The sequence below is a fragment of the Astyanax mexicanus genome, chromosome 5 (assembly GCF_023375975.1).
Source record: "Astyanax mexicanus isolate ESR-SI-001 chromosome 5, AstMex3_surface, whole genome shotgun sequence".
Lineage (NCBI taxonomy): Eukaryota > Metazoa > Chordata > Actinopteri > Characiformes > Acestrorhamphidae > Astyanax > Astyanax mexicanus.
In genome coordinates, this window is record NC_064412.1 from 53739267 (window position 1) to 53754414 (window position 15148).

General features: G+C 36.2%; 2 protein-coding genes across 3 annotated transcripts in view; both read right to left on the reverse strand.

Annotated features, from left to right (window-relative positions):
- The window catches only part of gad1b (glutamate decarboxylase 1b), a 28461-nt gene extending 22127 nt beyond the window's left edge, over positions 1-6334 (reverse strand). Inside the window, exons 1-3 of one of the 2 annotated variants that reach the window (XM_007244143.4) lie at positions 6005-6334; positions 4678-4760; positions 3126-3188 (exon numbers count right to left, since the gene is read on the reverse strand). In XM_007244143.4, coding sequence (XP_007244205.2) covers positions 3126-3188; positions 4678-4753 — 139 coding nt within the window. In that variant the 5' untranslated portion in view covers positions 4754-4760; positions 6005-6334. The remainder of the gene's footprint in view (positions 1-3125; positions 3189-4677; positions 4761-6004) is intronic. The other variant, XM_007244144.4, reaches the window with a different exon arrangement.
- Positions 6335-8323: 1989 nt separating this feature from the next.
- On the reverse strand, positions 8324-14791 carry erich2 (glutamate-rich 2). The gene is made up of 10 exons (XM_007244146.4): positions 14556-14791; positions 13617-13656; positions 12860-12899; positions 12582-12621; positions 12238-12327; positions 11542-11639; positions 10564-10760; positions 9939-9996; positions 9209-9280; positions 8324-8806 (listed from the first exon to the last, which is right to left on the reverse strand). The coding sequence occupies exons 1-10, from the start codon at positions 14561-14563 to the stop codon at positions 8586-8588; spliced, it is 864 nt and encodes a 287-aa protein (XP_007244208.3). The 5' UTR covers positions 14564-14791; the 3' UTR covers positions 8324-8585.
- Positions 14792-15148: the final 357 nt, after the last annotated feature.

The window sequence follows — 15148 nt, forward strand, 5'->3', positions numbered from 1 at the left end:
CCGCACCCCACCCCTTCACGCTTCACTGATGCTGCCTGATCCAAATGGGTACATGTCATTAGCCACAGGCAGAAAAACTGATAGACTGATGGAGTAATGCTCCATGACACTGATCCACCAGATACGTATTTACTGGAATAAACTGGATACGCCGTTGAAAAGTGAAATAAAGTAGATCCAACCACCACAATTCTTATTAATGTCACAAAACAATACATAAACTACATAGATTCAACTATTTAAATTACCGTAGTTAGACCGGCCCGCTAACGACGAATTTATAAGCTTGCTCCTAAATTAAATACAATACGGGCAAATTAGAGCGAAGTTCATTTAAATACAGTACTGTGCAAAAGTTTTAATTTGCACCAAAGCAAATTACACTAATCTATTTATCTCAGCAATATGAGTGTTTTTACCTGAAAAAAACACCACATATGATTTAAACATATGGTGACAAAGCTAATCAAATTTTATTATAAATGTAATGCCAACAAAACATAATACCAGCAAAACTATACAAATATCGTTCGTGGGTCTCAAGGAAACTGTATTAAATTAGAATTGTTTTAAAACGCTCTTTCTTTTCGATTAGAATGAGTATAAGATGTGCCTCTGTGAATGAGTGACACCGTGAAAAAGGCCAATTTTCCCAAATTAAATGGGAAGGGCTCCCTTGAGCTTCACACTTGTCCCAGTGGACATTGATTATCATCTTCGGTATCTGTATTATCACACAAAACAGAAGCCGAAACAGAGAGTCTGCCCTATTGAAGCTGAAGCTGATAAGAGCGGGGATGTTCCGAGCTGTAAATCTGAACATCAATGAGTTTATTACCGGTTAAAACCTCAGAGGACTCACGGCTAATCTGATGTTCTCGGATCATGTGTCATCTTATGTGCTGGACAGTTATTTTTAGATATTTTTATAGTGCGTATACAAAATACAATTATTTCCAAGCATTCAGTAAATGTATAAATGGTTGTAATTTAAGAGAAGCGCAGGAACAGTCGAAGGTCGTTTCAGGAACATCAGTTATACTTAAAAAAATAGAGACATTAAAAAATTAAACATATTAAAACTATTGAACTCACATTAGTCTGTCACGAATCACACGTTCATCATTTTTTTTTCGTGGCGCAGTGCATATTCGCTCTGCTGATGGTCAACCACTCAGAAAAAAACTTTTTTCAGGCCGTTGTTGATGTATAGTAAGAACTTTTTAGAACCCCATGTACATTGACTGTAAAATAACTGAAAAATAAACAAAGAAATAATGAGTGAAACTCTGCAAAAATCCATCTATTTATACACCATGAATTACAGTTCAAACATAATTAACGGCAGTGGTAACATGCTGTTTAACTGATTTTATTTCATTCAAATGCATTGAATGAATGCAAATGCAAAACAAATATTTCTATCTATCTATCTATCTATCTATCTATCTATCTATCTATCTATCTATCTATCTATCTATCTATCTATCTATCTATCTATCTAAAAAGATTCAATTGTCAGTTCAAAAAAATACTTAATGTGATAACAGTTTTACCTGGCTTTATTTAATTTAAATAAATATACTAAAGTAAAAGTTTACATAAACCAAAGCGATATTAAAACGTATCTATTCGTCTGCTATAATTGTAAACATTGTAAAATTCCGAATTTTAGAATAATCATACTGTAACTATGCGCCTTGAATTGCCCTGTCTGGAACTGAAGGGGTAATTCCGACCCCTCCTCCCCGCTGGAGCTGGAGTCTCAGAGGGGCATTTATGAAGCAGTTAAGAGGCAGGTGCAGTCTGGTATAAAGCAGTGCGTACCCTGTGAAACGAATCTTAAAGAGGCGGTAACGTTTTCCTGCCCCAGTTAATCAGCCGCGGCACACGAAAAGCGCTTTTTTGGGAAGCGGTTTCTTCTAATTTTCATTTTACACACAGTCGGTTTCAATTCTTCAGAAGCCTGACTAAGCAAATATTGAGAGCTTTACTTTTCTTCAGAAATGGGTTTTCAGTATTTTTCTTTATTGTTTCAAAATGCGATGTATCAGTGGATCTGTGGAGTAATGGGGCTCCATTCACCATTCTCAATTCAACGAGCTGGAGTGGAGACTCCTCTCTAATTAATCACATATCATCAATATTTGACGTTACCAACGCTTTTGTACCCCTACTCAAACCCCAATGAAGCCTCTTTTCTGATATCTCACTACTCAAACCCCTACTCAAACTCCACTGAAGCCCCTTTGCTGATACCCCACTACTCAAACTCCTCTACTCACACCTCTATAATCCAATCCCTCTACTCAAGCTCCTCTGCTTAAGACTCTCTCTACTTAAATCCCCCTCAAACCCCTTTACAAACCTCTACTAAAACCACTTTGCTCAAACCACTCTACTGCTCAACCCCTCGTACCTTTCTGCTCAAATCCCTTTACTCAACCCCCTCTGCTGAATCCTATCTACTCAAACCTATTGTTGAAGCCTCCAAACTTCCAAATCTTACTTAAACATGTCTGATCAAACCCCTCTACTCATGCCCCTCTTCTTAAAACTCTCTACTCAATGCTCAATCCCCTTTGCTGAAAACCCTCTGATGCAGCCACTCTACTCAAACCCCTCTGTTTAACCCCTTTGCTTAATCCCCTTCTACTAAAACCCCTTAGCTGAAAGCACCAATCCCCATCTATTGGTTTAGATACTGCTCTTCAAATTATTCTAAAAGCCCTCTATCTAAACTCTTCTACTCAACCCCTTTTTTAAAACCCTACTGCCTAACCCTTTTTTTGCAGAGGCCCATCTATTCAAACCTCTTTACTCAAACGCCTCTGCTCAAGACAGGTATACATCTCTGCTAAAGACCTCTCAAATCCTTTACTCAAACTTCTCTACTCAAACCGCTCTACTCAAACCCTACTATTTAAAGTCTTACGTAAACTCCTCTACTCAAACCCTTAAAAATTCTTAACTACGACCCCTCTACTTAAACGAATCTGCTCATACCCGTCTGGAGACTCTCCATTTACACAAACCATTCTACTCAAACCCTGCAGCTCTAGATGATGGTGTACTGAGTGTGATGTTGAACACTGCTCGGAGGGGGGAAGTTTTGGGCCACTTACCGCAAATCTTCATCCCCAGCTTCCTCGTGCAGCCGTGCGCGACCCCGTACCACCCGTCACCCGCTACAACACACACGCACACACACACAAACATGCACGCACTGAGCGATTGATCGATCGATTGACTGATAGATTGATTGATTGAGACGGAAGCGCATGAAATGGAGCAGCACGGACGCGCACGAGCTAAAGACGAAATGAAGCGTTACTACACAAACACACACGCACGCATACACACACATGTACACACGTTTATATAGCTTAAGCTAAGGTGAGACATGAAATTGAAAGAGAGCTTGAAGGATTGAGAGAGTGAAAAAATGTGAGTGAGGTACTGAATGAGTGAAGTAGATAACGAATGAAAGTGAGGGAGTAAAAAGGAGTAAGTGGACGAGTGAGAGAGTGAGCGAGCTACATTGTGAATGAAAGTTAACAAATAAATTGAGTAAATGCACAAAAGCATAAATGGAAATTCAGCAGCAAAAAATACACACATAATTTTAAACATACAATTATATTGTATACAATTATAATTATATATATTTTTAAATAATTAAAAATACCCCCACATTTTGAAATTATTTGTTTATTTATGTATTCAACTTTTGTTTGAAGCTTATTTAATGTACACAGGCCTATGATAATTCGTTTTCATAGTGGGAGGGGATGTATATGCTTACTGTTACTCTCTCTCTCTCTCTCTCTCTCCCTGCCTGTCTCCCTCCCTCTCTCTCTTTCACCTTTTTCTCCCTCTCCCTCTCTGTGAAAATTACCCCGAATTACGGTGTCCAACCGTGTTTAGCCTGAAGGGCGGAGCATCACCGTTCCTAAGCAACGCCGTCATCTCTCATTAAGGCAACTTTATTTGAGCACAAATAGAAATGCCCTTAAACAGAAAAAAATCTAAATATGTTCACATTAGATTTTTAATCTGCGCTACAACAACAGCCCACATGGCTCTTTGTTTAGAATGAAAGTAGAAATGTAGCAGTATTGTGAATTTATTCAGGCTGTAATAGCGGCTAATTTCAGTCAATTTCAGTAATTTTCGATAATTGTCGGCAATTATCGGCCATTTCTCGTTCTGTGCTTTTAGCATAAAACTGGAAAGAAAGTAAAAAAAACACCCTACAACATATAAAGGTGCAGCGGACTGAATAGCTACGTAAAAACACAATGTTATATTGTAACCTTGATTTTAATTCAGATCTACAACTCACAAATATACAAATATACTCTATGTCTACGTATTTATTACAATTTAAAATCACTAACATTTTTTAAGTATTATTTTAAAATTGGTGTTGTTATTAAAATATTATAGAATACAAATCTATATAATGACTCCTAATATTTGCTAGCATTATAAAAGTTTAAAATATAATTAAAACCTCCGTCCATTTATTATTATTATTATTATTATTATTATTATTATTATTATTATTATTATTATTATTATTATACTGTTGTTATTACTTTGTGTTTGTTTATTTCTGGTTTATAATTTAGTAGTATCTACAGTGTTTGACTTTGTACAGGTGGTCGTGTGTACCTGCTGGAGGTGGTCGTACATTAGCTGTGTTTGGGTCCAACTGAGGATCGCAGGAAGAGGACGAAGAGGCTGCCATCACAAACCTGCAGAACACAAACCCGCGCGCACACACACACACACGCGCGCACACAAACACACAGAGACACAGAGTTACACTCACACACTCTCTGCATCGTTTCACACGAACGCACAGGGCTAACAAAAACGTCTCATTCACACACCCAACACAAACACATGCACACACACAGACAGACATACAGAAACACGCACATTTGTATCTTCACAAAAGGTGACGCTTTAGCCCATTGCGTCGTTAACCATTTCATCAATAAACAATAATCGATTATTTTACGCAACATTTTATACAACAATCAAACCCATTCAGGTCAAGCTGCAAAACGCTAGTCTCTTAAACGAAAACACACATATAGCCCATAATAAACATTTTTTGACTCTTCTTCAAAAATAAAACACACTCCAAAAAAATCAACACATTATTTAATTAATTCGCGTAGAAATAATCAGAATTCAGTTTTCTTTCTTCTTTCTATCTTTTTTTATTTATCTAGGTCGCTTTTGATGGAACTTCACTGAAACTTTGAAACATTGAAATATTGGAAATAAACGACTGTACTAATGGGTGTGCTGAGCCGCATGGCTGAATAAAGGCATACACACACGCGCGCGCGCGCGCACAGACACACGCACGCAGGCTGAACACGAACGCTGCCACTCAGGTGGGAAATGAGCTGTGGGCTTTAAATGAGGCTGAAGAGATACACACTCGGTCAGAGCTGTCAATAATGCGAACCAACATTAAGAATAATAAATCAAACACAAATATAATAAATATAAAAACAGATTACTAAACATCATCAATCTCAGGAGACAGAATAAATAGCTACAACAATAACAGTCATAAATCAAGCACTAAAAAAAAAAATACAGTACTAACTGACCGATCATCACAACCAATCAACTCTGATATAATCATAAGAGACACATTGAAAACGATTAATTAAATTCTGAAATCGTAAAAATATAAGAAAATAAACACAGATATAATTTAATGAGACAATCCTAAAATAAACTATCAAATGCATTAAAGACTAACACAGATACGCGAATAAACGTCAAAAACGATAATTAAACATTTAACAGAACACGATAAATGAAATTCTAATTTAAAACTCATAATACAAATCTGTGACGTATAATTATCACAGAATGGTAAATCAGTGATTAAGAATCGTAAATTCTAAATGGTAAATCGTAAAAAAACAGACGCTGAAAGCATTCCAGCAAATCTGCTTTCCATTTTCTTTACCGTGTTCGCAGGTACAGGTGTGCAGACTTTTTCCTCCAGCTCGAAGTGCGTCTGTATGATGCTCTTATTCAGTCCTTGTTCAGCCCAAATTCAGACCTGGTTCAGTCCTGATCCTGTGTTAAAAAATAGCTCCCTGTAAGAATGAGATCAGCTCGGTTTAATCTCGGTGTGTCTCGCGCATCTGGATTATTTCTTCCTTCAGCTCCGCAATCCGCGCTATTTATCCCTCCAGCGCGCGCCCGTGACTCACCAGCAGCTCCTCACACCTCTGCTGCAGGCTGGGCTCTAACACAGGGGCCACACACACGCGCTGTCTGAGGGGCAATTAATACACACCCAACCACCCACGCACCCAAGAAGTTTCACCTTTCAGAGAGAGAGAGAGAGAGAAAGAGAGAGAGGGAGGGTGGGGGTCCTGAGAAGAAAATCGTAATTGTTTTATTGAACACTCTTTGTTCTTTGTTTGTTCTCATAATTTTAGTTTTTTTTCTATATATTTTTTAACAGTAAAACACTGAAATATGTCATTGCTGTGGAGCTGCTGTATAGCATCAAGTTTTACAGCCCAACTTTACACAAAATATTTTTCATTAAATCATCATGCTGCGTATTCGCCTGTTAACGTTCCGGAGCCCGTTAAAACCACAGAGACCAGCAGGGGACGACAGAGAACCAGTCTATTTCTATATGAAGCTGATCTACAGCCCGCGCGCTCCCAAAAATACGAGTCAGTCCGAATAAAGTCAAACTCAGTGTTTACAGCCTGCATACATTATCTTCAGCTGCTGAATCATCAGCATTAATGCTGAGGTCAATAGAGGGTACCTAAATGTTCACTGTTCACAAAAGTCACAACCAAATGCTTTGTTTTGTAAGGCACAATATTTATTTTTGTTTTGCGTATAAAATATACATTGTGTAACTGTCTATCATAACATTAATAACAAGCTGACTCAGCATCTAAAACGTCTAAGAAATATGCTGTTTTATAGAGTTTAATATCCTGGTGGTTTTACATCAAGAAAGATGTGCTGCACTATAGTGTTACAGGAATGTGATAGGATGGATGAGCAGATGGAAGAATAGAGGAGGAGAGAAGACAAAAGTGAATGGATGAGCTGATGGATGAGCAGAAAATGGATGGATGTATGATTAGGAATATGTATCTATGTATGAATGATGAACTGATGGATTGAATAGATGAATGGCAACTGGATGGATATGGGAAGGATAAATGATTAGGTAGATGTTTGAATGAAGGAATGGATGGTTAGATGATGAGTAGGTGATTGGATGAATGGGTAAACTGTCTGATATAGAGTAGATGATTGAGAATATGGATGAATAGTGAATGAACGCTTAAAAAATGGATAGGGGATGAATAAATGATTGCACGGCTGAATAGATGGGTGGATGATTGAATGAGTGGATGATTTGTTATATGAAAATGAATGGATGTATGATGGATTGATAAGTGGAAGCATGGATAAATTAGCGGGTGGATGGGGATGAATTTCTGAAAGTAAAATTGGGTAGATGGGTGGATGAATGCTTATTAGTTGGGTGAATTAACAGGTAAATGGTTAATAGAAAAGGGGTGGAGGAATCTTTGGATGGGTAAAGAGTTAAGTGGCTGGATGGATGAATGAGTGTGATGAATGGATGACTGAATAATGGATTGATTGGCAGATGCATGGGTATTTATGGGCAGATGAAAGGGTGAATGGTTAAAGATTAGACAGGAAATAGATGCACATGTATGCAAAATAAGGTGACTAGATGAATGAAGAACTAATGTGTATGGATAAGATGTGATGAGTGTGTATAGGTCACAGTTGAAGAGATGGATGAAAGTGCAGATGTGTGAACTGATGAACAGAAATAATTAGATAGATAGTTTGTGGATGTTGGATTTAATTATTTGTGGCAAGGCTGGATTGGTGGAAATGTTTATGGAAAGGCTGATTGGTAAACGAATGGGTGGATTTAATCTTCCTGGTATGTTTCCTGTTTAATAACATGGTAAACATGATCTAATGTGTAAATATGCTGCCAAAACAAGCCATTTGTTTCTAACCTATATAGCATTCAGTAAGGTTTCACTACTTACTTGTGCTGTTAATTAAGCTTAATATGTATTGCTGCCCCATTTCTCCAGCACAGGCAGGTTATTTGCCAGTATTTACACAGTACTACATATAACAGACATGCTTACTTAGCTGACAACACATCTGGTGTGCTTAAATACTGTAATTAAAGTACTATTATCCCCTTCATAAAGTGAATATGTTCATTTAAAAGAACACACAAACATCACTGTTGTCTGCACAAAATAAGTATTTATTTGTATTAGGTATATTCATGTACATTCATAGCTGTTTGGTGTGTGTGGTGTGTAATTGTATTTATTTACACTGAGATCATACAGAAAAGTGAGCAACTGAGATGCTTTTCAAGAAACAAAATAATTCAAATTAGATTAAATGTTAAGGCAAAGGCATCTAAAAGATCTACAAAAGCTGGTAATGCTTGTCATAAATGCACAGTCCTCACAGCTATGGAGGAGGGGTGCTGATCTTCTTCACTGGCTGATGTCTTCCTCCTTTTCATCAGATGCTGATGAGCTACTGTCTGTGAATTCTCCATCCGAATCAGTGCTACTCGAGTCTTCATCATCGTCATCATTATCACCACTGTCGCCCTCACTGTCGTCGCTATCATCATCATTATCTTCACCATCCTCGCTATCATCTCCGTTCTCATCAGATTTGTTGTCCTCACAGCTGGAGGTTTGTGCTTCTTCTAATAGGAAACAGATGAGAAAACATTTTTTTATATAAAGTTTCAGAAGACTTTCATTATATATTTTGCTTATTTTAATAGACTTTGAACAGCCTTTTACATAATTTGTCGATGCATTTAGTTCATAATCAGTTATTGTCTGGGGGCCACAGGTAAGCCAGGCCTGGGTGTTATGCTGTTTCATCACTGATAAAACACACCAGCTGTCAAGTATGTCAGTGTGATTTTCTCAGTAAGTGTATTTATAAAATGTAGAATGTTAGTACAAAAGTACTAATTCTAATGATGATTTAGAAGTTTGCAAAATGACAAAATAACTGGTTAGAATTATTATAATGATTGCAATATGTATTATTTCTGGAGGTAGATAAAAAAGATAAAATAAAAAGAATATAATCAAACCTATCAGCATCCTCTCTTCGATCAGTGGGAGAAAGTGCTTGGCCTCTGGGTTTTCCGGTTCATAAATAAGAACTGAAAGAAAATAAAAAGCAGAGAATAAGTCACATATAAAATAAATAAAATAAAATCACACGACCAGGAGGGACAGATCCAAAGCTACAAATAAACATACAGAAGTTTGTTTTACAGTATTAATATCATATTTTTCTTTTATCTATTTCCTTCAAAACAGGCTGTTTTATTTTTTTTAAAACACTATTTGTCCAAATGTTTGTAGACACCCCTTCTAATGAATGCATTCAGCTGCTTTACGTAGCCACCCTTGCTAATACATATATACAGCTTGTTTAATCCCTGCGGCAGATAAACACAGACATATTGGAACTATGTCTAATGCCATGCACCAGCTAGAGGGGTATAGAGCTCCCAGCATTGAGCTGTAGAGCAGTGGATCTGTGTTATCAGGAATGATAGAGCTCTATACAATTCGTTTGGGATGAGCTAGGAAGTTGTAGGTACGTAGAAGTGGGACAGTGATCATCCAACATCAGGACCTCACTAACTAACACACTAACAATTCTTGTGAATGCTGAATGCAATCAAACCCTTACAGCAATGCTACAAATCTAGTAGAAAACAATTGGACAGTGATTCACATTACTGACCTGATTATAAACTAATATAAAAATACAACACATAAAACATAAGTCCATTAATAGGTGTTACTCACTCATCTGACAGAGTTTCTTTGCCAGTGGGTAATCCTTTCCCATCACAGCCTTAAGGAACTGAATGAAACAGCACATAAACAGGATAGCATTAGCATCCTCATTAAAGAGCTGCTTAAAATATCAATATCTATGATTTATGTGTAAAATAATATTACATCGTTGATATTATTCAGTAGGTACACTCCCAAAGGGCCCTGTAGTGTATGTTGGTAAAGACAATGGTTCTACATAGAGCCATAAATAAATGTATAAATGTAAAAATAAATGAAAAATAGATATTTCATCATATGTCATATTATGTCATATTTAAGATGTGACAAATATTATATCATTTATTAGCAAAAAGAAAATCACCATATTTATATTGAGGAATGGTCTGGCACAGTACAGTCACATGACCAACTATACTAGCTGATAGATTAGCAAGCTAGTTACATTAATGTTGTAATCTGACTCTTAATTTGTAGTACAAGGTTTTAAATACTTTAAAACAGATTTCACAGATTTAATTGGTTAAACTGTGTCATTATGCAGTTCCTGCAGATGCAGTTCCTTTTACGTTCAACACAATTTAAGAACAAAAGGTGTGTACCATTCTCTGACAGTAATGAATAAATTCCTCACCTCTGCGAGAAGCTCAATGGGAGCATGATGTTCAGCTTCTTCTTGATCTTCCCCACAGTCTTCATCATCTTCACTCTCTTCTTCACTTGTGCTTTGAGTATTCGGACACACTGGCACTCCAAGAGACTGGTGTACTGTAAGTACAGGTCCATCCTGGTGCACCTTCTCTACACATTCTGCTCTTCCAATCTCCTCTACTGTAAATATAACACATAACTATGCTAAAACACTCACTGGTATATGAAATGTCATGGTATATGGGACTATTATTATTATGAATTGCTGAGGAGTGGCATGTTTGTTTACATGGACAATTCTAGCCAGACACTATCACAGAGAATACGCCATAGAAGGCATTACCACCCAGAGTGGACAGCGCAGTGGGTGGCAATGCCTTCTATGACGTATTCCCTGTACACACATAATACCTTGATATGAGCACGCAGGCCTTTATTCAGCCTCACTCACAAGGTAACACCTCGCAACTTATACTTTTGGCACGGCAGTGTCAGTAGATGCCAAACACCTCACTTCCAGATCACCACGTCCAAGGGTGTAGATTTATTTGTAAACTTTTTTATTTGTCTCTATTTTAGGGACGCAGGTGCAAGGTATGAAAATAGTCTGCTGATCAGGTGAAAGATAGCAATGAGCATCATGATACGCACCGTGCAGGGTGTACGACAGGGAAATAAGAATCCTTAACAAAGAAAGTTAAAAATTCAGGGATTACTTGGTTGAAAAGAGCTATTAGGAGGTCTTTGGATTATTATATGTCATATGTTTAACATCTTACATCTTATTTTCTATTTAAAAGCCTAAATTGGTCATGTGTGATAATATGCCCTAGGGTCTGTTTGCATATCTTACAGCACTAATTGGCACATGTTTATGAAAATCATGGTATGGTACTTTGTTCTATGCTTTGCACCCCTGAGGGTATTTAATATGAAAAGAAGGGTGAAGTGGCTGCAGTACCTGCGCAGACAGGAGACGTCTGTTTTGCTAATTTTTCTTTTCCATGCGTGGTTTCATCCGTTCGAGACGAAGCCTGTAAAACAGCACCCACCTCTCTCCTGGAGTCGGGGATTATAAAAAAAGGAAATGTATTAGAGCTTACTGGAGTGAATTAGTGCCACTGGCATCCACAGTCCATAAACCACAGACATTCATGACCTCAGACAGAGGATACAGACAAGAAATGTCTTCAGATCACACATGGAGACATAAAAAATACAAAATATCAAAATAGCATAAAAACAAGGGACTTATGATATATACTGGAATTGTTTTTTGCAGTGTTCACATCATTGCAAAAATGTAATTTGCGCATTGCCTGGAGCAAAATACACTGACATAGGACTGATATCATGTGTCCCATGACTTTTGCCATGTCCCATGAAAGCTAAAGAATTTGCACGGACAATTTGTGCCAGACACCGCAGGTCACAATCATTAACACCCACTGCACTTTTTTTTTACTATCAGTGGTTATGTATTTATTTAATCTCACTCACAAGATAACAATTTGCAACATATAAAGATGTGGGCTTTTCAAGCTATTCCCTAATACAATACTTTATGATCAACTTATATACTGCTATCCCATGACTTTTGGCATGCCAGTATATACCAGTATACTGCACTCTGCAATAACAAAACTCTCAAATTCACCTGCTGGAGTTTCCTCTGGCCTGTCCTCTATCAGAAATCGCTGAAGGACGCTTCCCCTGTGTCTGACCACCTGGCTGGGATTTGGGTGCCCTAAAAACACCAAAAATGTTATTGGACCACTGACTAGCACAGAAAACACACACACAGCATTTAATAGAATTAACTGAGTGACCGTGTTTGTTCATCTTAAGCATGAGGGAGAGCAATATGATAATATTTTATGATTATCATAATATGTTAGAATTTTTTTTTCTCTATATATTTTCCCCAAACATAACTATAAAAGCAAACATTCTCCTGTTAAACAGTTTAATTAATATGCAGTTAAAGATGCAGACACCTACACTGGTTTTGTTAAGTGGGCGGGTCTGTTTACTGCTGGCTCTGCAAAGAGAAGAAAAAAAATTTATGAATTATTAAATCCAGTCAAGATAAATTTCTCTAAAACCCTGCAAACAACAACATGAATATCAATAGTAATTATCTCAGTCCTTATATTTCAACAAATGAAACGCTCAGCCACTGCATGTTAATACCTAACAACTACAACACCACAATTCCGGGGCTGTTGTTATTGGCATAGCTGGTGTATTATTTCTATTTTTAATATATATTATCTTACCTGCTTGGCTGGCGACTCCTGTTTTTACTTTTTCCGCACCCTGGAAGAAAGATTATATTAAACACTCCAAAGTAAAGTAAAGCTAGAGTCAACATAAGCAGCATTTTACCACTTGTAACAGCAACATTTGCATAATAAAGGGACTGATTCAATAAAGAAAGAAAGTAAATGACTGGTCATTTCTGAACAGTCTTGTGTAAAAAGTGAAAAGTATTATTAAGTATTAGGGATGCTTTCACATCTACCATGTTTGGTCTGGGCCTTTTTAGTGGAATGTGTGAAATATTAGAATATGCTAAAAATATTTAATTTTATATTTGATTGGCTTTAGAGGCTGTGCTTATTTTCTTAAATATTTCTTAAATATTAAATAGCTGTGTCTAAAATACAGTATAATATATATAATATATATAATATATGACCTAGCAGTATTTGAATGCAGGAAAGTAGCATAAGTCATCTCTAAATTGAATTCAAACTACAGTAAATATGTCTTGCTTGTTGTGTAGTGTAGTGCAAATGCATCTTTTGCTGCCTTAGATTTCCCATGATCCTCTGGGTTCATCACAATGCTGTCCATTTCAGACACAGCTAGCTATGTCATTTGGCCAAGTAGTTTTGTAGACCATGTAGTTTTTTTTTTTTTTACAAGAAAATATTATTTATCAACCTAAATTATATGTCTGTTATATGTCCTATACAAAGTCTATATAATTACATAAACAGAATAGTGTCTGGATAGGAAACAGATTCTTACCTGTGCTGGAACTTTTGAGGAGTTGCCAACACATAATAACCTAATAAAATGCAAACAGTTAAATATAAAACTGCAATATGCAAACAGTGACAGAACAGATAAACTGGTCAAACTTCACTATTAATAGGTCTATATAAACTAGAAAGATGGGAAATATGACAAACAAAATATGGAAAGCCATTTTAGCCCTAAATTAAACTAATGATATCAGCTATGAAATATTTACTACTAATAATATCATATTTACAGAGCTAGGCTATAGATTCTTTCTGAGTAATTATATTAACAGTATCTCCTTAATATAATTTTGACTACTCATATATTACCACTGGTTTTCATGAAATTTTACTTTCCCTTATCTATTTATCGATTTATAATTCAAATATATTTCAAATATATTATTATTATTATTATTATTACTAGTCAGATCATGATTTGTACTGTATTGTACTGTATATTGTATATTAACTTTAACTATCCAATTAATACAGTTAACAGTTAGTTAATTCATTCAATGGTTTATTGATAATATATATATATATATATATATATATATATATATATATATATATATATATATATATATATATATATATATATATATAAATATATATAATTGTAGTGATTTTAAACTGCACATATATTGCATATAAATGTATAATTTCTACTAGTCAAATCTACGTTCAAGACATCTTAAATTATCATTTAAGTCTAGAATTTATTTAGAAATAAGTAGGCCTGGGGTTACTAGCTAGTTAACTAATCAGAATTGCAGTGTAAATACCTGGATCGACCAGTAATACAGTAAAACACGTAGCTTACAATACAGAGAAGGTAATTTAGAGGATTTACCAGTAAAAACTAGATTAAAACAGAGTTAAGTTATTTTATCAGTAACTCTAAAAATAATCCAGGGAACAGTAAAGGCATTAACGTTACCTGCTCATCTGTCCGAGATAAAAAAAAAAAACAAACAAAAAAACAAAATTCACACTTCTTTACGATGCTTTCAATCTCATTTATCGCCGGTTTCTAGTTTTTATTAAGTATTTGTGATACACTAACGCTAATAATAACCGTAATTATCCGCAGTTTAACAGTATTTTTAGTTTTTAACCGGTTTCTTTTCTCCTGTCCAGTAAGCGTTTCTCGGTTCCCAGGCAACAGGCCCCTCCCCCTCCCCCCTGCTGTTCCGGGTGAAACACGAGCCTCTGCTCGCTGCTCATATGGGCAAAAGTATTGGGACACCTGCTCCGTCACCGTTTCTTTCAATATCAGAGGCATTAAACAGAGCTTTTGTTGGAGGAACTGTTACTACTGTCCATGAAAGCTTTTTAGCTTTTACCAAATTGAAAAGCTTTGGAATATAACCAAGAGGAAGATGGATGATCACAAACCATTAAACCAAATTAACTGCTTGAATGTTTGCACCAGGAGTGGAATAGTTGGAATAGAGTGGAAAGTTATCCAAAAGCAGTGTGTAAAACTGGTGGAGGGGAACATGCCAACATACATGAAAACTGTGAATAAAA